Source organism: Rhinopithecus roxellana, chromosome 19, assembly GCF_007565055.1.
Source record: "Rhinopithecus roxellana isolate Shanxi Qingling chromosome 19, ASM756505v1, whole genome shotgun sequence".
Classification (NCBI taxonomy): Eukaryota; Metazoa; Chordata; class Mammalia; order Primates; family Cercopithecidae; genus Rhinopithecus; species Rhinopithecus roxellana.
The window spans coordinates 43,548,326-43,570,436 of record NC_044567.1 but is presented as its reverse complement, the minus strand read 5'-3'; the positions used below and the strand labels follow the sequence as shown (position 1 = coordinate 43,570,436).

Genomic DNA, 22,111 nt, shown 5'->3' with positions numbered 1-22,111 from the left:
TTTCCACAGCAATGATCTAAGGACCCCAAAATTACTACCCCTTCCTATAGGCTAGACACGGTGGCTCACGCCTGTAATCCTAGCACTTTGGGAGGCCGAGGGGGGATGGATCACCTGAGGTCAGGAGTTCGAGACCAGCCTGACCAATATGGTGAAACCCCGTCTCGACTAAAAATACAAAAATTAGCTGGGTGTGGTGGCGTATGACTGAAGTTCCAGCTACTTGGGAGGCTGAGGCAGGAGAATCGCTTGAAGCCGGGAGGTGGAGGTTGCAGTGAGCTGAGATCGTGCCATTGCACTCCAGCCTGGGCAACAGAATGAGACTCCATCTCAAAAAAAAACAAAAAAAAAAAAAACAAAAAAACCACTACCCCTTGCCTAGAATTTCTGCACAAACTGCCCCTTAATCTACATGTAATTAAAAGTAAGTATAACTATGACTGCAAAGCTCTCTGCCTATGGGGTAGCCCTGTTCTGCAGGAGCAGTCATGGAGCTGTGACACTGCCAGAGCTGTAACACTGCTGCTTCAATAAAACTGTCTTCTTCTACCCTACCACTGGTTCACCCTTAAATTCTTTCCTGGGTGAAGCCAAGAACCCTTCCAGGCTAAGTCCCACTTTGGGGGTTATCTGCCCTGCTGCATCAGGGTCTGCAGCTTGCAGATGGCCTGTGGTGGGACTTCTTCAGCTTCCATGATCTTGTGAGCCAATTCCCAAATAAATCCTCTCTCTGTCTCTGTCTCTGTCTCTGTCTCTGTCTCTGTCTCTCTCTCTCTCCTATTGAGTCTGTCTCTTTGGAAAATGCTGACTAATATAATTGAGCTAAAAACCAGCAGGACCAGTCATAGCAGGCCTGCAACATTGTCACACCATATGTTTTGAGACATTTTCACTGCTGCTGCTCCCTATAAATGAACAGAGTCCATGGAAACTTCAATGAGGCATTCTTTTCCAATTGTGTATATTCACAGAGGAACTAACAGCACTTGTTCCTTGTGTTTTCTGAACCTTGATATTGTCATGTGATTTTGTTTTCCATTTTGACAGTGCTATACTTGTGGCTGGATGATCTCAGCCCCAGCTTTTCTTCTTCCGTGGGATGGTGATGATGGTGTATGTTTTAAAGAGTTCTCTCAGATTTCTCTCTCTTTCTCTCGTTAAAACTTCTTTTCATAGCCCCAAATAAAAATGCTCATTGCATCTTTCCTTCTGCCTGCCCCATTTGGGAATGAGAACGTAAAGCCTTTGGGTCCCCTAAATGTAACTTACACATTCTATGCTCCAAGCTTTATTGAAGCATCTGAAGATTGAGCATTCAGCCACCCAGGAGTGTCTTAAGATTCTAAGCAGCCAGGAAATCCCAGGGCCTTCTCTTGTACCTTTTCCAGGGTGAGTAACCTTGTATTCAGTGGAGAAGAGAGGAGACACATCGATTACACAGAACTATTCTTTGGAACACCTGAGTGTCCATTTAGTCATTACTAATAATGTTAAATAATACAAAATGACAACACGCAGGTACTTTTGAATACTGAGAGACCTGGAATGTAACTTTGGCACAACTTCAAAGCCACAAGTCCTCCAGTTTATGTCTTATTGGAACAAATCACTTCCCCTTAGACTCCCACAAAGCCTCAAAGATGATGACAAAAAGCAATATCATTTCCTTCTTGTATGGAGAGAAGAAATAAAGTCAGAGAGCCCCATGTTTCCCGAATGGATGACTAGTCAATATTATATGAGAAGAGCAAAATCCGTCTCCTTAACTGGGCCCCTCATTCGCCATTTATGGGGTTCTCAGGGCTTTGGTATCAGCTCTGGTCACAATGCTTGATAGTAAGAGACATACCTATTCATTTTGGGAGAGAAGATATCTCGTGGTATTTCTGATATAGCGCCTTGAATTCTTGAAGGAAAAAAAATTGGTTTATGTCAATGCCAGGGCATTGGTGCTATTACTGAAGTTCTAAATCCTAGGGATGACTTAGAAAAGATTTAAAGACCAAAGTCAGTAAGTGGAGGTTTTTTAAAACACCACAGATGGCTTCCCCTCCCCTGACCTTTTTAAGGGTCATTCCTAAATGAAGCAAACCAACCACATACTGATTGATTCTTATACACTAATCCCTGTACATTCAGCTTTCTTAATGAATTAAGGGATGAGGGAAGATGCTACTAGATTATTTTTCTGGAACTGACACATAATTGTTATGTTATGAAACTGACACATAATAGCTTTGTTACCAAGATGTTTTAGCTGTTTGTTTGATGGTTTGTGCCTGTTAGTTTTGTTTGCTTTGCATGGTTTTTCCTTTAATGATTGTTACATTTCAGGTGATCTGACTCTAGCTGTTTAGGGATCTTTCTGAGACTCTCTCTAGGCTGAACAGGGACAAACTCTTGTGTGTGTCTGGGAATATAACATAAGTGCCCACGTGCCTGCCAGTCTATCTCAGATGCCCTGCGGTCATAGTGGGGTTTGCGATCAACAAGCCTCTTCAGAATGCCCTGGTTTTCCATGGTGATTCTCACTAGCTCACGGTTCCTCGTTTCTCTGTTTAAGCTGAAAAACACAAAACCCTGATATGGGTGAAGAAGAAAATGCTCATCTTAACAAGTGGGGGAGATGAAGTCATGAGATCATAAATGCCAGGCTGTCTAAGTGCAGGGAGTAAACTGTCCTGCTGAGCCCACAGGCCACTGGGGCAGCCTGTTGATCCGCACTGCACTCCGGGAAATGTACACAGCATTTGGAGGTTTATATCAGTGGTCCTCAACCCTGTTGCCCATGAGAAGATTCTACTTCATTGATCTGAGGTGAACCACGCACACTGGCATTTTGTTACAATTCCCCAAGGATTATAATGTAAAACCAGGATTGAGAACCTCTGGTTGGGAGAAGGTCTCCCTGTGGATAAATCCCTGGTGACAAGTTTTGGGTCACCTCACTCCTCTCAGCTTTCAACTTATACCAGAATATAGCAGGATATAGGAATGGCATCTTGACCATCTCCTCCCCCCACACCAAATTCTTTCTCTTGCGTGTGCTTCTTTTGTATCCTAATCACACTGCATTGTCATCATTTCCATAAATATCTCCCCTACAAGACCTTGAGTTCTTTGAGGTTAGGAAATATACATCTCATTTCATCTCTGTTATTCCTGGTGCCTAGCACATAGTAGTTGCTCAGGAAAGATTTCTGGAACCAATTTTAAGAATGTCACATCATAGCCCCAGCCATGGTGCTATGGTCCAGTTGTCTGTGTCCCCAAAATTCTTATGTTGAAATCCTAACCACTAAGGTGATGGTTAGGGGGTGCGCCTTTGAGAGATGATTAGGTCACCCTAATGGAATTAGTATGCTTATGAAAGACACCTGAGAGAAACCCCTTGCTCCTTCTGCCACGTGAGGTTACAGTGAAAAGATGGCTGTCTGTGAAGCAGGCCCTCATCAGATGCCGAATTTACTGGCACCTTGATCTTTGGACTTTCTTACCTCTAGAACTATGAGAAATAAATTTTTGTTGTTTATAAGCCACCAGTTTATACCATTTTGCTATAACACCCTATAATGGACTAAGACACACGGCCACCATTTTATAAAAGTGGGCAGTGCATTCTTGTGACAAACTGAATAGGACTCTGAAAAGTCTCTTAGATGAAATAAAAGCTCTTTAATGCTAGAGAAAGGTCCCCATTTTTAAAGTTTTCATTCTGTGTAACATGGTCTGTTTGGTTCTCCCTCAAAATAACTTCCCTTAAGTACTCCTCTGGCTTGGGAAAACCTCACACTAAAACCCAAGAGGAAAGTCAATTTTGACTTTTCAAAACTGAAATGAAGACAAAGAACATTACCTCTTGGAAAAATATTCATTCCAGCAATCCACCTTGGCAGGGCCGCGATGGGCATTTGCGATTTTCTGACACAGTTGCTTGTTTTCATACTCGATTTTGTTGATTTTCTTTTGTTCACCCTGGTAAGAAACCACACCTCACCTTGGTGACACCATCAGTACACTGCTTCCACACACAATGACTTAGTGTCCCCCTCCTCTGAGATCGTGGGAAAGGGGTGCATTGAGGGCCACAGGGGAGACTGGGAGCAGAACTTAAAAGACTGGGGCGCTGGGCGCGGTGGCTCACGCCTGTAATCCCAGCACTTTGGGAGGCCGAGGCAGGCAGATCATGAGGTCAGAAGACTAAGACCATCCTGGCCAACATGGTGAAACCCTGTGTCTACTAAAAATATGAAAAATTAGCTGGGTATGGTGGCATGCACCTGTAATCCCAGCTACTCGGGAGGCTGAGGCAGGAGAAACGCTTGAATCTGGGAGGCAGAGGTTACAGTGAGCTGAAATCATGCCTCTGCACTCCAGCCTGGGTGACAGAGCGGACTCCGCCTCAGGGGGGGAAGAAAAAAAGACTAGGGGTGACGTGTGTGGGAAGGAGGAATGTTAACAAATCTTTGAGTAGATGGGTATTTAGAAGGCTCTGAGAAATTGAACCTCTTTAGGAAATGGACTGGAAGTCAATAAAATACATCTGCACATCTGCAAACAGCGAGAACAAATACCTGTAGTTTGCTCAATTTTAAAATGTGATGTGTGTGCGCCACTGGAGGTTTGGTATCAACAGTAGGCTTCACTAGAGAAGGGGGATAAAAGGGAACAATGTTACATCACAGGAATTCCAGTAGCGGCCTCAGAAAACCAGCACTAGACAGTGTCCTTGACTAATGAACAATTTCGAATTAGGACCTTAATGCGACTCAGGAAGTTTGGTTTGGTTTAATTTATCAAATGCACATCTCTGGAGACTTTTGAGCAGAAACAAAAGAATAGTGAAAGTAAAATTTACAGAGATAAATATCCTTTTAATCCAAAGAAAGAGCCTCTCTTCCAATCCTTTTCCAATATTTTTAGCCTGTCTATTGGCTTCTGAAGTCCTATCCTCTAACGTACTTTGGCTTTAAAGAGTTTAAGGGAGTATTTCCATCCAGTGAACTCCCTGGTGGAAGATACATTTTGTTATTGGTGCTAATGCCCTCTTGCCCAAATTCAGCAGATAAGGCCATATCATCCCAAAGCTGTGACCTGGTCTGGTTTACTGTCGATCTCTTCATGGGGTACCATTCCAAAACCCCTGATAGCGGTGTCCAGCCCAAAGTGCCCACATACCTATTTGTATTCTATTCTTGTGAGATATGTAGTGGCCAAAGTCCAGTTTCTTTCTGAAGGTTGTGCTTTGCCTGTGATTAGAGACGATAACAGGGTAGGCCAGATAATCCAGGGAATTGTTCATCTTCTCTTCCTAGTCTCACTTCAGAAATGAGGTACCCAGACTCCTCTGTGAGGTGCCTAGCTGTCCCCATGACAAGCTGTCATAGTTACCCAGTTATGACATCAGGGACAGGTCCCGGGAAGGGAGTAGGAGCAGCGGAGGATGGCTGGGCTGCCTCTGGGCTTGTGTTTTTAATGCTAACCTAGGCTCAAGTCAAGGAACTCGAAAGCTTTCTCCCCTGCTTAGAATGCAGATGCTGCCAGCCAACACCAGACGGAAAGGAGTGGTGCGCTGGGAGGGGTGGCCAGGGATGGGGTGGGGTGAGGGATACAGAAATTCCAGCCTTGGTTACACATCTTGGGCTATCAGCTAAGTAGTCTCCACTGCAATAGCTTGCCTGAAGGTGCAAGACCACAAGTTTTGGGGGAGGAGAAAGTTGACCCTAATGATAATCTGATCCAATTCCTTTTGCAAATGAGGAAACTGAAGACCACAGCAGCAGCAATGTTACTCAAGAACCAAACTGGTGGCAGGGCTGGGCTCAGGATGTGGGGTTCCTGAATTCAAGGCCAAATTTGCTCTTTTGCAGGAAGGGAACTGCCAGTTTTTCATGGCAGTAGGGGAGGGCGGCTTTCCTCCAGTAGACTATCTTTTGTACTTAGTAGGAGTTCAGGAAATGCTGAGCGGCTTATGGTGGGCTGGCATCTGCTCCAGGAAGGGCTGCAGGAGTCTGATTGATCTCCACCCCAGCACTGGGTGCTCAACGCATTTGTTGATGAAGGACCAACACTTATTGAGTGCTCCCCATGCAGGGCTGGGTGCCTTCCTTGAATGTCACATTTAACCCTTCCAGCAATCACCCGGGCGCTTGATTCTGTCAAGCGCCCGGGTGATGCCTCCACAGCAGGGAGCCGCTCACGAGCCGAACCCCGCGGTCCCTGTAATCCTGACTGAAGGGACCTCTAGGTGTACCCCCGCCACAGAAACGTTTATTGGGCCCTGCATTTAATTCAGGGAAGGAAGTTACCGCGCTTCCCAGTTTACAAAGATACACAAAGAAACACAAACGGCCTGGACCGGGATGGGGCGAGGATTCCCGAGACTCCAGGGCGGTGGCGTCTCCCCCGGGGACGCGCCCAGGAGTGGCGCGCGGGGCCCCAGCGTCACCGGCGCCCGCGCTCCGCAGCTCCCGGAGCCCGGCAGGCCCGCCCCTGGGGCGGGACTGGGCGGCTCCTGGCGCGAGCCCCCGCCCAGCTGACCCGCTGCTCTCCGCCTCGCTTGCTCCTGCCGGGCGTGCTGGGCCCCGCCGCCGCCATGTCGGGCTCGTTCGAGCTCTCGGTGCAGGATCTCAACGACCTGCTCTCGGACGGCAGCGGCTGCTACAGCCTCCCGAGCCAACCCTGCAACGAGGTCACCCCGCGGATCTACGTAGGCAACGCGTGAGTCCCCCCAGTGAGCCTGGCCCCGCCGTCCCTCTCGGGACGCCCCGCCCACCCGAGGCCGGGGTCGGGGTGTCGCGAGTCTTGGGTTGGGGGAGCCCGGGCGCGATTGCCCCTCCGGGAGCCACAGCGGGGGCTTGGGAGGTGGCTGGAGTCAACGCCTACCCCCGCGCGTGGGGCCAAGGAACTGGAACCCTGCCTGGCCGGGCGCGGCCATTCCCCGTCGCGGGACGCACGGAACCCGAGGGGCGCCTGCCCGGGCCCTCTGCTGCCACCCGCTTGGGGCTTGGCCTTGGGCGGGGTCGGGGCTACCATGTTCACTTAACAGGTGGCCCTCGGTCGCCCGGCCGGTCTCCTGCCAGCGCGTCATGTGACAGCTGCCTGGTTCTGCAGTGAGGTCACCGCGGAATGTCTGTCTTCGCCGCCATGGCAACGGGCCGACGTCACAATTCGGGCATGGAATTTTCCTGGCCCGGCAGTCCCGGATCAGGGAACCTAAACACCCCAAACGAGCGAGTCCGGGGAGCTGGGCCGGGATTTCCAGGCCCACACCTTCCAGATGTGGTTTGATTTACAGGAAGAACGGTCTACTGATAATCCCCCTAAGGACCTGAGCCACTACCTAGAAAAGGCTCTTGACCTTTCACTCCCAGACTCTGTCACCCTGGCTGGAGGGCGCGATCTCGGCTCACTGCAACCTCTGCCTCCTGGGTGCATGCAATTCTCCTGCCTCAGCCTCCCGAGTAGCTGGGATTACAGGTGCCCACCACCACGCCTGGCTAATTTTTGTATTTTTAGTAGAGACGGGGTTTCACCATATTGGCCAGGCTGGTCTCTTGGCCAGGCTGCTCTCAAACTCCTGCCCACCTCGGACTCCAAAAGTGCTTGGATTACAGGCGTTAGCCACTGCCTGTTACAGCCACCACCTGTAAGAATTTTTTTTTTTTTAATTTAAATTTTAAAATTTTTTCTAGTAAGAATGTCTGATCAGCAGGAGAGAACCAGTGTCAGAATTCTGAGATGTGAAATAGGAGCCACAAGAAAGAATAGATTAGCATGCCTGTACAGCCTTGGAAAGGCTCAGGTTGGATTTTCATGAGACTCTTGAGGACCCAGTTACCAAAATCCTAAGCTCCATGGCTCAGCCCAAGGATGGCATGTTGAAAATTCAAAACTAACCCTCCTCCCATTTTACAGAGGAGGAAATGGTGTCTCAGAGTGTGTGAGGGACTACAAGGACAGGGTCAATGTCTTGTTCATGTATGTATTTCCTGACCTCTGCTAGGACCTGCTGTTCAGCCTGCCAAGGACTGCCACAGAAATGGGGTTCATCGCGGAACTAGAAGGGGTCCATCAGGCCCTAGCCTCAAGGGGACAGTTCTCATCCATTCCATCATTCATTCACCAGTCTGAGCACCTACTGTATGTCAGGCACTGTACAATGTTCATTCATAGTAGAGATAGTAATAATGATAATGGTAAATTTTTTGAATATTGAATTATTAATAGTATTAGAGGCCTGGCGTGGTGGCTCACACCTGTGATCGCAGCACTTTGGGAGGCTGAGGCAGGCGGATCACCTGAGGTCAACAGTTCAAGACCAGCCTGACCAACATGGTGAAACCCTGTCTCTACTGAAAATACAAAAATTAGCTGGGCGTGGTGGCCGACGCCTGTAATCCCAGCTACTCGGGAGGCTGAGGCAGGAGAATCGTTTGAACCCGGGAGGTGGAGGTTGCAGTGAGCCAAGATTGTGCCATTGCACTCCAGCTGGGCAACAAGAGTGAAACTCCATCTAAAAAAAAAAAAAAAAGTATTAGAGAAGGGAGATGAATGGGAGTGACTCTTCAAAGTATTTTTTTCTCTCAGCCACTGCTTTACAGTCTTGTGCAGTGTCCTACGCAGGAATAAACAGAGTCCCACAGTGTCAGCCAAAGGCTTCAGGAATTGCAAAGTTCTAGAGACACCCTTCCTCTTGCCCCAAGCAGCAAGCAGGCCTTGTTAGCCTCAGGAACGCCGCTTGCTTGGGCAGCTTGGCCATTCAGCTGTCATCATTTCCCAAGTGGAAACCAAGGTTGTGCACGTCTGGTGTAGCCAGAGTGGCAATTGCTGATGGCCCCTGTAGAAAATACATCCCTTGCCCTCTAAGCACATCTGACTTTGACTTGGCCAGGGGTGGGGAGGTTCCTCAACAGGGAGGATCAATGAGCACCAAGCACCAAGAGGACTTGGGCTCCATCCCCTTAACAAAATCAGGGCTGCAGCCATGTCCTCACAAGGCAGAAACAGAGCCTGTGTGAGCCACATTTGCCAGGCCTTGGGGGTTTTGCAGCAGATGTGGGCATGAGGGGCAGAGTGAGGTGGAAGATAGAGCAGGGCTGGATATCGGGAGAAAGGAGGTCTTCTCCCAGCTCTGCCACCAGCAGCACATGGGGCCTGTGCTCATCCCTCTGCCCATCCTGTTGGCCCTGAGTTCAAGCTCTGTTAAGCGGGGATATTGCCATCCTTGTTCCTCATAGGGCTGCTCAGTGAGCAAACAAGATCACATAGGAGGCGGCATTTTATAAAGTATAAACTGCCATTTGGGCTGGGATGTTTTGTGAGATGAAATAAAAGGGCCTTTTCACCATTCAAACCAATTATGATTTTTATTTTTTATTTTATTTTTATTTTTATTTTATTTTATTTTTCAAGACAGAGTCTCACTCTGTCACCCAGGCTAGAGTGCAATGGCACAATCTCGGCTCACTGCAACCTCCAACTGCCAGGTTCAAGTGATTCTTCTGTCTCAGCCTCCCGAGTAGCTGGGATTACAGGCATGTACCACCACACCTGGCTAATTTGTGTATTTTTATTAGAAACGGGGTTTCACCATGTTGGCCAGGCTGGTCCCGAACTCCCAACCTCAGGTGATCCACCTGCCTTGGCCTCCCAGAGTGCTGGGATTACAAGTGTGAGCCACCGCACCCGGCCTTAGATCAATTATTTTGTAACCTCCCATAGTTCTGTTGGGGCCACTTACTCCCCAAGTACTAAATCACCCAAAAGAGCTTTGGAAACGTAGCTAGTGGAATGTGGTAGGTAGGATCCCTCTGGGGGCAGGGAGGGGGCTGCCTGGCGCATGACAAATTTATTTTTTCTGCACTCATTCACTGCTTATTTATTCAGCACCTACTAAGTGGCAGGTACTATAGCAGATGATGGGGAAACAGACTTAAAGCAGACATGGTTCCTCTCTCAAGGAGCTCAAAGCCTGGATGTCTAAACACAGAAGCACAATCAAGCATTAGAATCGTAGTGCTCACTACCATGTCCGGCTCTGTCAACGGAATAGCCCATTTAATACTCATAACAACCTCAGGGAGAAGGCACTGTTATCCTCCTTTTACGGAGAGGGAAACTGAGGCACAGAAAGGTTAAATGGCTTCTTAAGGTTGCCTGGCTAGTACCTGGGCTGGGTGCAGACCCAGTTAGTCTGGTTCCAGAGCCCATTTGTAACCAGTTGGCTATGTACACCCCCACCACAGCTTAGGGAGCATGGGGCCAAATGGAATGGAGGGGAGACAAACACTGCAGAGGGTGTGAAAGATGAGAGGGAGCATTTCTCCAGAAAAGGTGGGAAAGAGCATTCCAGAGGGAACAGCATGGCTATGAAACCACCAGTCTATTTGGGGAAGCTGCTGGCAATTCGATATGGCCAGAGTCAGGGAGGAGGTCATAAGTTGAGGCAGGAGAAGCCAGCAGGGGCCAGAGCATGGAGGGGTTCCTTGCTTTGCCAAGAGGTTTAAATCCTTCTTCATCTTCCTCCCCCTGGGGCTGCCATTTGGTTGGTTAATCATCCCCACCATTGTTTCCCGTCCAGGTCTGTGGCTCAGGATATCCCCAAGCTGCAGAAACTAGGCATCACCCATGTTCTGAACGCGGCTGAGGGCAGGTCCTTCATGCACGTCAACACCAATGCCAACTTCTACAAGGACTCCGGCATCACATACCTGGGCATCAAGGCCAACGACACACAGGAGTTCAACCTCAGTGCTTACTTTGAAAGGGCTGCTGACTTCATCGACCAGGCTTTGGCTCAAAAGAATGGTAAGGGACCTCCCGCCAGGAAAAGATGGGAGGCAGCTTTGACTGGACTGTCCCTCTGGAAAACAGGCCCACAACAGGTCTCTTCTTGGAAACCTCCTTGTTTCCCATCTTCTGGGGTGAATGACAGAGCTGTAGGTCTCTCTCTGCTCACCTGGCTGCCTGTCAAGTGGCCCCATGTGTCACAGGATGTGCAACTCATTCACACCATGGCAGCCCCAGGGTCCTTGCATTTGATTGCACTTTGGCTGGAGGTTGGTTTCCAGTTGCTTACACATCCCCCATTCAAACAGCTGTAACGATGAGGAAGATGTGTTAGTGTGTTAATGTGCATGGCAGGAAGTCCTGAGGTGAAGGAGCATGGGGGCTGGTTGATGGAGCAGTTCCGTGGTGGCATCTGGACCAGGCCCTTTCCCTTTCTCTCTTCTGCCACCTCAGTGTTGGGTGCTCCCATCGTGGTCCCAAGATGGGATCCGGTCACCACATCCAAGTAGGACAAAGTACAGCAGATGAGGCACTGCAGCCATCTCTTCCCACCTTCTCTCTCTCTTTCTCTTTCTCTCTCTCTCTCTCTCTCTCTCTCTCTCTCTCTCTCTCTCTTTTTTTCTGAGACGGAGTCACACTCTTGTTGCACAGGCTAGAGTGCAATGGCGCGATCTCGGCTCACCGCAACCTCCACCTCCTGGGTTCAAGTGATTCTCCTGCCTCAGCCTCTTGAGTAGCTGGGATTACAGGCATGTGCCACCACGCCTGGCTAATTTTGTATTTGTAGTAGAGATGGGGTTTCACCATGTTGGTCAGGCTGGTCTCGAACTCCTGACCTCAGATGATCTGCCCACCTCAGCCTCCCAAAGTGCTGGGATTACAGGCATGAGCCACCATATCCAGCCACTTTCTCTTTTTTTTAAAGAGACAGGGTCTTGCTATGTTTTCTAGACTGGTCTCCAACTCCTGGCCTAAAGCAATCCTCTCACCTCAGCCTCCTGAATAGCTGGGACTACAAGCCCGTGCCACCATGCCTGGTCTCTCTCTTTTTTTAAGAACAAGTAAAACATTTCCCAGAAATTCCCCTCACATCTCATTGGCTAGAGATTCATGTGACTGCCTGGCAAGGGGAAAAGGGGTAGCTGTGGTTGGCTTAGGTTGGCAGTCAGCAAACCACAGCCCCCCCGGCCAAATCTTCCAGCCACTTAAAAAACACTTCCTGCAGCCCCCAAAGATAAGGTAAGACTGAAGGAGAACTACCAAGGTGCTGGCAGTCACCAAGGCGCTACAGCAAGAAACCCTAGAAGGCCACAAAGCAGACATCAGCTGAGCAGCCTGGGCCACTTGCCCTTTCTCCCTTTCTGCTTTTAGCTATTTCTCTCAGCTCCTCCCTTAGCCTCTTCCTCCCTCCCGACCCCAAACCCTCCCAGCAGAGGGAACCCCCATGAGGTGTGATCAGCCTTGGCTCTACTACTCTGATGATTCTTGGGCCCAGCAGCCTCACCGTCTGAATTATTTCCAGTAAACACAATTTTCTAGACCACTGGACAGTGCACGCTCAGGGCTCAGAGAGAAGCTTTACTGTGGGAGTATCTGCAGACTTTGCTGACAGGCCCCTCATGGTCCTTCCCGGTCACTGTCACCCCTGACCCTGCCCACCCCCTCCACTCCAGCTGTACTGAGCTCCTCACCCTGTGTAGACATAGGCTGGGTGAAGGGGAAGGATTTTGTTGTTCTCATGTAATACCAATTGGTCATTCATTCAGGGAATTTCAAGCTCTCTGACTTTGTTTCCTCTTCCCAAAACCTAGGAACATTCTCTTTTTTTGACCTCCTGTCTCAGTCCAGGTGTGCTGGGTCTTCAGTCTGAAAAGTTCTCTTTGCCTCTCCCTACCCGGTCCTCTGGCAAACTCCACCTCGTCCTTGGCATGGTGTCCTCTCTTCCATGAAGCCTGCCCTCAGGCTGGGTCCACTTTGTTCCTTGTCTGTCTCCTTAGCACATAGTAGGTACACCACAAATGATTAATGAGCAAGTGATGAAGAATTCCATGGGCTCTAATGCCAAGTATAAATGCTTCTAGGAATGAGTGGCTAAGTGAGTCAACAGAAACATGCTGGCCTCCGACAGGGTATGGGGGCCAGGGACCCATCACTGAGAGCTGGGTGGGATGGCTGAGGATGCTCAAGAGGGAGCAGTCACTTCCAGCTGGGAAAACCAAGGGAGGCTTCATGGAGGAGGTGGTATCTGGGCTGAGCTTAGAGGAATGGGAGGTTGAACTGGCCCCTTTCCCAGTAGGCTCTGTGTGCACTGGGCATGCAGAGTATGTTCTAGATGGTGAGGTGGCTGCTCTGCAGAGGGTCTCATTCCTAAGGTGGGGCAGGGGAAGCCCCATTCTGAATATTTTGGGCATACAGGCCAGAGGGTGAATGGGCAAGAAAGTGGAGGACTCCTGCTTCCTGATTTGGAAGGCATTGAGAAAATAGAGTGGTGTTTTGCGGGTAGGGTGATGGGAGCAGAAGAAACTCTGTTGGACTCTGGGCTAGCAGATTCCTTGCCAAACAATGCCCTTATAGAGGTGTTAGTAGGTAATAATTCACTCAGCTAGTCAGGAAATATTTATTGAGCACATGGTGTATGCTAGAGATTGTAACACATCCAAAAATCAATGCCCCACATTTCTTGCCTTTTTTTTTTTTTTTTTTTTTTTTTTTTTGAGATGGAGTCTGGCTCTTGTCACCTAGGCTGGAGTGCAGTGGCGCGATCTAAGCTCACTGCAACCTCCACCTCCCAGGTTCAGGTGATTCTCCTGCCTCAGCCTCCTGAGTAACTGGGATTACAGGCATGTGCCACCATGCCCAGCTAATTTTTGTATTTTTAGTAGAGACAGGGTTTTGCCTTGTTGGCCAGGATGGTCTCAAACTCCTGACCTCAGGTGATCCACCCACCTCAGCCTCCCAAAGTGCTGGGATTACAGGTGTGAGCCACCGTGCCCAGCCATTTCTTGCTCTTAAGGAATTTGTCGTCTAGGAGAGAAAAGTCGATCTGTGCATGTCTGGCAATGACACAGGACCAGGGCTGCTGTAGCTGAGGGTGTACTAGGTACCACCAGAGGATGCCCAATATTGGGTAACATTTATTGAGTGCTCATGGATGCCAGGTGCTAACCTAGAGGATTCATGTGTCATCTCCTTTAATCTTCTAACCACCTTGTGCAATGGGTACTATTGGCCAGATAAGAAAACAGAGGCACCTTGAGGTAGGTAGATCATGAGTTAATAACCAGTGTATTGGTCAGGATTCTCTAGAAAAAATAGGACCAATAGAATATACAGTCGGTCCTCCTCATCTATGTATGGGAACTGGTCTGGGTGCTGTGGCTTTACAGGTTACCTTGTGCCATACGTGTGAAACAAGGGCCTTCTGATGGCCAACCCACCCTTAATGCTGGCCAGTCTATTTTACACAAAGTTTTAAGTTTTCCTGGCATCAGAGTACTCCATAGTCTCCCTTAAATCCTGTCTTGAAAATTTTCAACATAGTTCCTAGTAGGGTGGGCTTATTTGTGCCTGACTCATGCTTCTTCGAGACAAAACACCACGCTTACACCACACACACACCACAAAACAAAGAACAGGTAAAAGGGCACACACACACTTTTGCAGTGTATGTGCACAGTGTATGTGGGTTCCACATCTGTGGATTCAACCAACTGCAGACTGAAAGTATTAAAAACAACATAAAAAAAGTTATGTCTGTACTGAACATGTACAGACTTTTTTCTTGTTATTCTCTAGATGATATAGTCTAATAACTGTTTACATTGTCTTGGGTATCATAAGTCATCTGGAGATGATTTAAAGTATAGGGGAGGATGTGCAGAGGTTATTTGCATATATGATGTCATTTTATAATCAGGGACTTGAGTATCTGTGGATTTGGGTATCTGCAGGAGGTCCTGGAACCAATCTCCCCTGTGGATATTGACAGATGGTGTCTATTTTATATACACACACACACACACACACACTATATTAAAATGTTATATATATATTTTTAATAAAAATAAACCTATATATAAATACATAATATATATTATAAATATATAAATACATAATTATATGTAATCTATTTACATAATTATTTTACATAATTATTTTACATAATCTATTTTACATAATTTAAATTTAATATACATAATTAAATTTACATAATTAAATTATTGTATATATTATAGAATATATATAAATTTATAAATATATATAGATAAAATATATATATTAAATATATTAAAATAATATAAATTATATTATAATAATTAAATTATATATTATATAATATAATATTATTAAGTAATATACTAATAATATCATATACTTAATATAAAATCTATCATTAAATAAATATATTAAATATATTCTTTATTTAATATATCTAACTAATCTATTTTATCATCCATAATTTTATATTATATACTTATAATTATAGTTTATGTGTTATATAATTATTTACTATAAGATATATGTTATGTCATCTCTATACATTACATAATTTATAATATCTAGTTTATTATATATTAATATATTATATTTAGATAGAGTCTTGGCCGGGCGCGGTGGGCTTCAAGCCTGTAATCCCAGCACTTGGATGGCCGAGACGGGTGGATCACGAGGTCAGGAGATTGAGACCATCCTGGACCCTAAAATGTTGGTGAAACCCCGTCTCTACTAAAAAAAATACAAAAAACTAGCCGGGCGACGGTGGTGGGGCGCCTATAGTCCCAGCTACTCAGGAGGCTGAGGCAGGAGAATGGCGTAAACCCGGGAGGCGGAGCTTGCAGTGAGCTGAGATCCGGCCACTGCACTCCAGCCCGGGCGACAGAGCGAGACTCCGTCTCAAAAAAAAAAAAAAAAAAAGATAGAGTCTTGCTCTGTCACCCAGGCTGGAGTGTAGTGGCGCAGTCTTGGCTTACTGCAGCCTTGACCTCCCAGGCTCAAGGGATCCTCCTGCCTTGGCCTCCAGGTAGCTGGGACTACAAGCATGCGTCACTGCCCCTGGCTATTTCTTTTTTTTTTTTTTTTTGAGAGATGGCATCTTACTATGTTGACCAGGTTTGTCTTGAACTCCTGGCCTCAAGTGATTCTCCAGCCTCTGCCTCCCAAAGCGTTGGGATTACAGGTGTGAGCCACTGCACCTGGCCATATATTATTTTATATATTTTTATTATATTGATTTATATATACATATATGATTTATTTTAAGGGATTGAGTCATGTGCTTCTCAGAGCTGGGAAGTCTGAAGTGAGGCAAGCTAGCAGGCTGGAAACTTTGGCAGGATTTCTGTGTAACAGTCAAGGTGTGATTACGTTTTCTCCAGGAAACCTCAATCTTTGTCCATTAGGTCTTCAACTGTTTTGATGAGGCCCACCCACATTATCAAGGGTGGTCCCCTTTTACTTAAAGTCGACTGTCTGTAGATGCTAATTACAGCCACAGGATACCTTCACAGCAATATCTAGATGAGTATTTGATCAAGTGACTGGGCATTGTGCATTAGCCAAATGGATGCGTTTAACCATTACAATCAGTCAGTCAAATTTAAACCTGGGTTCATGTGGCTTCAACAATGTGAGTTTTTTTTTCTTTTTTTTTTTTTTTTTTTTGAGACGGAGTCTCACTCTGTTGCCCAGGCTGGAGTGCAGTGGTGCGATCTCGGCTCACCTCAACCTCCTGGGTTAAAGCAATTCTCCTGCCTCAGCCTCCCAAGTAGCTGGGACTACAGGCGCACACTGCCATGCCTGGCCAATTTTTTGTATTTCAGTAAAGATGGGGTTTCACTGTGTTGCCTAGGCTGGTCGTGAACTCCTGAGTTCAGGCAATCCACCTGCCTCAGCCTCCCAAAGTGTTGGGATTACAGGTGTGAGCCACCATGCCTGGCCGTTTTTTTTTTTTTTTTTTTGAGACGGAGTCTCGCCCTGTCACCCAGGCTGGAGTGCAATGGCCCAATCTGAGTTCACTGCAACCTCCGCCTCCTGGGTTTAAGCAATTATCCTGCCTCATCCTTCCGAGTAGCTGGGATTACAGGTGCATGCCACCATGCCTGGCTAATTTTTTTGTATCTTTAGTAGAGATGGGGTTTCACGATGTTGGCCAGGTTGGTCTCGAACTCCTGACCTCGTGATCCACTTGCCTCGGCCTCCCAAAGTGCTGGGATTACAGGCATAAGCCACCGCACCCGGCCCCTTGCAGGCTTCTGACAGCACAGATGGGTTTCACCCACTTTCCTACTCTGTGAGCTCGTCCACCTCATATCTGTGTGCTGCCTCCGTGTTGCTTCTGCTAAGTGGTGGGCTGATCGTTCTTTGTATTTATCCTTTCTACTGTAGATGGGCCTTTGGGGGTGTCTAGCTGGGGTCCATGATGTACAGTGCTGCCTATGAACATTCTGACCCATGTTCGTGAATGTGAATGCATATCTCTATTGGACCTGGGCCTGGGAGTGGGATTGCTGGGCCAGAGGGGATGCACGTGTTCAGTTTGAGGAGATACTGCCTTGCCATACAACTTTCCAAAGTGGTTGTTCCAATTCACACCCCACCTCCCCCAGCCACGCAGAAGAGTTCCAGTTGCCCCGTATCTTCCATCCTTTTTCGTCACTTTGGGTTTTCCATCCTTTTCATTTTAGCCATTCTGGCGGGCACACCGTGGCGTGACATTGTGCTTTTAAGTGGCACTTCATGGAAGATTCTTGACCGATGCCATGGTGTGATGGGACGCCCCCAGCTCACCGCATCTCCCCTGTTTCTTACAGGCCGGGTGCTCGTCCACTGCCGGGAAGGTTACAGCCGCTCTCCAACGCTAGTTATTGCCTACCTCATGATGCGGCAGAAGATGGATGTCAAGTCTGCCCTGAGCATCGTGAGGCAGAACCGTGAGATTGGCCCCAACGATGGCTTCCTGGCCCAGCTGTGCCAGCTCAATGACAGACTAGCCAAGGAGGGGAAGTTGAAACCCTAGGGCATCCCCGCTGCCTCTGCTTGAGAGGTCTGCGGGGGAGGCCGTGGGCAAAGATGTCCCGAGCTGCCATGTTTAGGAAACACACTGTACCCTGCTCCCAACATCACAAGGCACTTGTCTACAAGTCTGTCTCAACACAGTCCTGGGCCACTTTCCCCACCCTGGGGAGTACATAAAGAAGCTTGCCAAGGGGGGCGTCCTTGCTCCCCAGTGGTCCTGTTTCTGTAACTTATGATGTCTTTTCCCTAGGATGGGGGCTCAGAGGGGGAAGGCCTGTGGCCTGCATGCTTCCCGATGGCCCAGGGCAGGAGGTGTGTGGAAGCGTAAGGCCTAGGATGCTCATAGAGGTCTCTCATGACCTCCCTTCCCCTACTCCCAAATCCTCTCGAGTGGGGACCTCAACACCTTGAGCCCTAGTAAAGGAACTATGCAAATGCAGGCCACTCTCCCCACCACGTCTGTGCTCCCCACTGTCCCCACAGCCTTCCACACCCTGTACATAGGCAGAGCTCTCACGTCTTGAGGTCCGGAGCTGGGGCAGGGGTGTCTGTCAGTCATTAGTGGATGGAGATTCCCATAGCAAGGCTGCATTGAATGATTTCCTTAGGAAGAATGGTCCCTACACAAAGAGGCCTTGTGTAGGCAAACCTGGAGAACCCTCCTAAATCCATAGAGTTTTCAAAATGTGAATCTTTGGAAGCCTTGAGTTCAGAATCTGCTGCTCTGGAATATTTCGCTTTGACCTTATCTCAGTCACTTCGTTTTTGAGAAGAGTGATGCCTTGGGCATGCTTTTGTTTTTTTCTTTTTTAGAAAACAGGGTGTTGAAGTCCAACCTATTTAAAAACCCCACCATTTGGAGAATTACAAGGGTTTTGTCCTGAATGACAGCATTGGCAAGCCCAAGCCACTCGTGCTAACTGCTTTTTGTCTCGGTTGCTATTCCAAGAACAGAAGGAGGAAGGTGGCCAATTACAGCGTGTGTGCATGGGTGTGTGTGGGGGGGGTGCCTCTCAGAAATGCAGCCAGAAGACGAGCAGGGAAGTGAAAAGTCCCAGGCACACACCCTGCCCATTGCAGGTGGCTCTTAGAGCTCTCTGGTGCCAGCATGGGATTCCTGAAGTGACTCAGCCAGGCAGACACGAGACATGGCGGAGTATCCAAATGGATCCTTTACTGGTGGTAGAGCAAAAAAACCCAAACACAGTCAACCTTTCAAAAGACTTTCTAAGGATGATTTTGGAATGCACTAGCCCTCACATGTGTACGCACATTTGCCAGAATATAAGAGTTTTGTTTTAAACACAGTCTTGTTAGGATTTTACATTATTGTTATTATGGAAAGTGAGTGTGATGCTATTTATCTTCAGGGTCACTCTGGGCAAAGAGAAGGTCCTCAGCCATGCCCCCAGCACCTTGCACATAGTTGTCTGATAAAATTTTAAGAAATTAAACGCTTTTTGAGCACCAAATATATATAGGGCATTGTTCTGGTGGGTGTTTCACGCTCCCAGAAGCCTAAATTCATGGTAGGATCACTTGCAAGGCCTTGTGAAGGCATCTTACCTAAAATGAAATATCAGGGACTTTTGTTGACTATTTACAACTCAGTTTTACATTTAAATTCAGGCAGTGTTAATATGCCAGGGTGGGGAATGTGCCTTTTTCAGAGTTGGCCAGGAGCTCCTGGCTGGGACACGGAGAAGCAGGTGTGGTGTAAGGCCTCGCTCCCGGCTATGAAGGTCTCTGATCACACAGGAGCAGTCCTGCCCAGCCTGGTCATTTGCTGTCCACTTTTCTCTGTGACCACAGCAGCCCTGAACAACTAGGATGTGTCTTCTTCTCCAGATAGTGAAAAAGGTGTCCAGATAAAGCCACCTAAGTGAAATGGCCATCCTCTAAACTGGGTACCTCACTGCACAGCTTCCAGGTAGCCTTCCAACTTAATCTAACTTGAGCCTCACAATAACTCTGTAAAGTTAGTAGAGCTTGTTCTTGTATTGTGGCCTTTATTAAAAAAGGAATTGAGGTTCAGAATGATTAAGGGCATGGCCCCCAGGGTTGTCCAGCTCTATAAGGTGGAGCTGGGTAAGATTTTGGGTTTGCTGCTCCCTGAAGCTGGATTCTTTCATATGATACTCTTTTGCAAGAAAAGGGCTCCCTGGGATTTCCAGGTGTACTGCACATGCCCTTGATCCAGCCCCGGAGAAGCAAGTAAAAAGGGTGGGTCCCTCATAGCCTAGAATGTGCAGCTCTTTCTCCAGGTGGGTTGTAGTACCCCTAAGTAGAGCTTTCTGCTCTGCTCCTGGAAGAGGCTAGGGAGCTGGGGCTGGGGCTCCCCTCCCATGCCCAGGCAGTGGTCACCCCATGGGACAGGCACAGCTACTTATGTGAACACAGCAGGTTGGTGTGGCTGGCTAACAAGGACCTCTCGAAAGCCTCTGTGGGGGCATGAGGGAGAAAAGGCCACTGGGAGAATTACTGCCTTTACTTTGAAACTACTTTTATGCTGATAACTTGGGATTTCTTGATAGTCCTTCACCCCCAAAACCCCGTATTTACTTAATGAAATTTAGCTCCTAGTTCAAGTAAAATAAAAGTCTCTTGTGTAAGAGCCAACACATGCCCAGTTGTGGATGGGAGCTGTTCCTGGACAGCCTTCTACCACCTGGGAAGTGTTGGAACAGGAACTCAGGGTGCCCTTACCCCCTCCCCAGACCTGATCCCTTTCTTTGACAGACAGAGCACCATCCAGGCAAAATTAGAGCGCCAAATGGTTTTCTTTTCAATCTTAAAGCAGTATACCGTTCCACAGGCTGGTCTGTGTCCCTGCCACTCTGAGTTATCCAGAAACCACCACCTACAAATGAGGGGACTCATCTAGAAGACCTCTCAGGTCCCTTTTGGCTCTGAGGGGTCTCTAATAATCTCCACTTGGAATTAAGCACCGCAAGGAAATTATGGGTATGAGAGTCATAATACGATGGCCAGCAGGTGGCGCTGCCTTCCACCCATCGTGATGGATGGTTCGGAAAGGGAATGTTGGGGCCTTTTGTGCCACAAGTTAAGATGCTACTGTTTTAATAAAAATAAATAAATAAAGCACTGATCTTCAATATGAAGACATGAGCTTTTCTCATAGGAAATTTTCTTTTTCACAGAACTAGTGTCAGGAATCACTGAAGGGCTAACTGATGGTTCTTCCAAGTCAAGGTTTTAACCTGATTGGAAATAGAAGACATTTCAGGTTGAGAGAACAGATTGGTTGGAAGCTTAACTTTTGTTGCCTCTTAACTCCGCCAGATTTTAGGGTAATTTGATTGTGAAAGAGTGAATTTTCTGGACAGAAAAGGGAGAGCTACCAAATTGTTTTTTTCTTTTTTAAAGGAAGTTTAATGTCCATTGTATCACAAATCAGTGTTAAAACACCAAAACTGTAGCCAAAATAAATGTCTTACATTACAAAAGTATTGTTTTTTTTTTTTTTTTGTCCTTCTTATCACAGCTGATTTTCTTTTGTGTTTTTATGCTTAGCTTTTTTCGTGAGGGCTTAGCTTTTATATTTGCTTTTTCTAACTTTTTAAAAATAATCATCTTTAAAACATAGCTGTTCTTAGCTAGTTATAGGTTCCATGATGGTCCTGTTTATGCAGTAGATATTGATGAACATCTCTCCAGTACCAGAAATGTTCTGTTAGGAATATTCTTAGGTAGAATGGCCCACCTGGATGAAGGAGGTAAGATTTGTACTCCTAAGACAGTAGGGGACTAGGGTGTTCATCTCAAGGTAGCCTCACATGATGACTGGGTGGCATTTTGGGATTTGAGTGATCCTGCAAATGAACGATTACTAAACATATCCCCTTCCCCCAGATGCCTTAAATTCCACTATTGGTGTTATGTTCCTTTGAATAAAAAACCTTAGAGAAAGTGGGTGCCTTTTCTCCCAGACAGAAGTCTGGGCAGAGAAAGCCCCTTGAGGTTCCTGTTGCCTCTATCATATGAAGCAATTGGACTCGTTCACTATTTGTCAAACCTCTGACAACATAATCTTTATGGTTCTACACAAAATCTAAAGGCAGAGCACTAAAATATAAAACAGGTAAAAGTGTTTTTAAGTACAATTTAAGAAAATTTTCATTAAAAATAATATGTATATAGTAATACACTTAAACAATGCAAAAGGCTTATGTGGAAAAATGAGTCACTTGCTCCTTCAATTTCTCTCCCCATAAGCATATCCTTACAGGAAAATCTCAAGCGTATATAAGCACACACATGTACATACATGTGTATATACAGAGAT

General features: G+C 47.1%; 2 protein-coding genes across 3 annotated transcripts; one reads left to right on the top strand and one right to left on the bottom strand.

Moving 5' to 3' along the window:
* Positions 1-954: 954 nt before the first annotated feature.
* Positions 955-5,330, bottom strand: CFAP97D1 (CFAP97 domain containing 1). Of its 2 annotated transcripts, XM_010376231.2 has the most exons (6): positions 5,179-5,330; positions 4,575-4,645; positions 3,857-3,975; positions 2,440-2,563; positions 1,850-1,906; positions 955-1,398 (listed from the first exon to the last, which is right to left on the bottom strand). In XM_010376231.2, the coding sequence occupies exons 1-5, from the start codon at positions 5,300-5,302 to the stop codon at positions 1,850-1,852; spliced, it is 495 nt and encodes a 164-aa protein (XP_010374533.1). In that variant the 5' UTR covers positions 5,303-5,330; the 3' UTR covers positions 955-1,398. The 2 variants fall into 2 exon arrangements, with proteins under 2 accessions (XP_010374533.1, XP_030779678.1); XM_030923818.1 differs by lacking the exon at positions 2,440-2,563 and having other exon boundaries at positions 1,335-1,398; positions 5,179-5,302.
* A 1,144-nt stretch (positions 5,331-6,474) lies between these two features.
* Positions 6,475-21,272, top strand: DUSP3 (dual specificity phosphatase 3). The gene is made up of 3 exons (XM_010376232.2): positions 6,475-6,720; positions 10,583-10,809; positions 17,601-21,272. Exons 1-3 carry the CDS (start codon positions 6,596-6,598, stop codon positions 17,804-17,806), a joined length of 558 nt encoding a protein of 185 aa, XP_010374534.1. The 5' UTR covers positions 6,475-6,595; the 3' UTR covers positions 17,807-21,272.
* Positions 21,273-22,111: the final 839 nt, after the last annotated feature.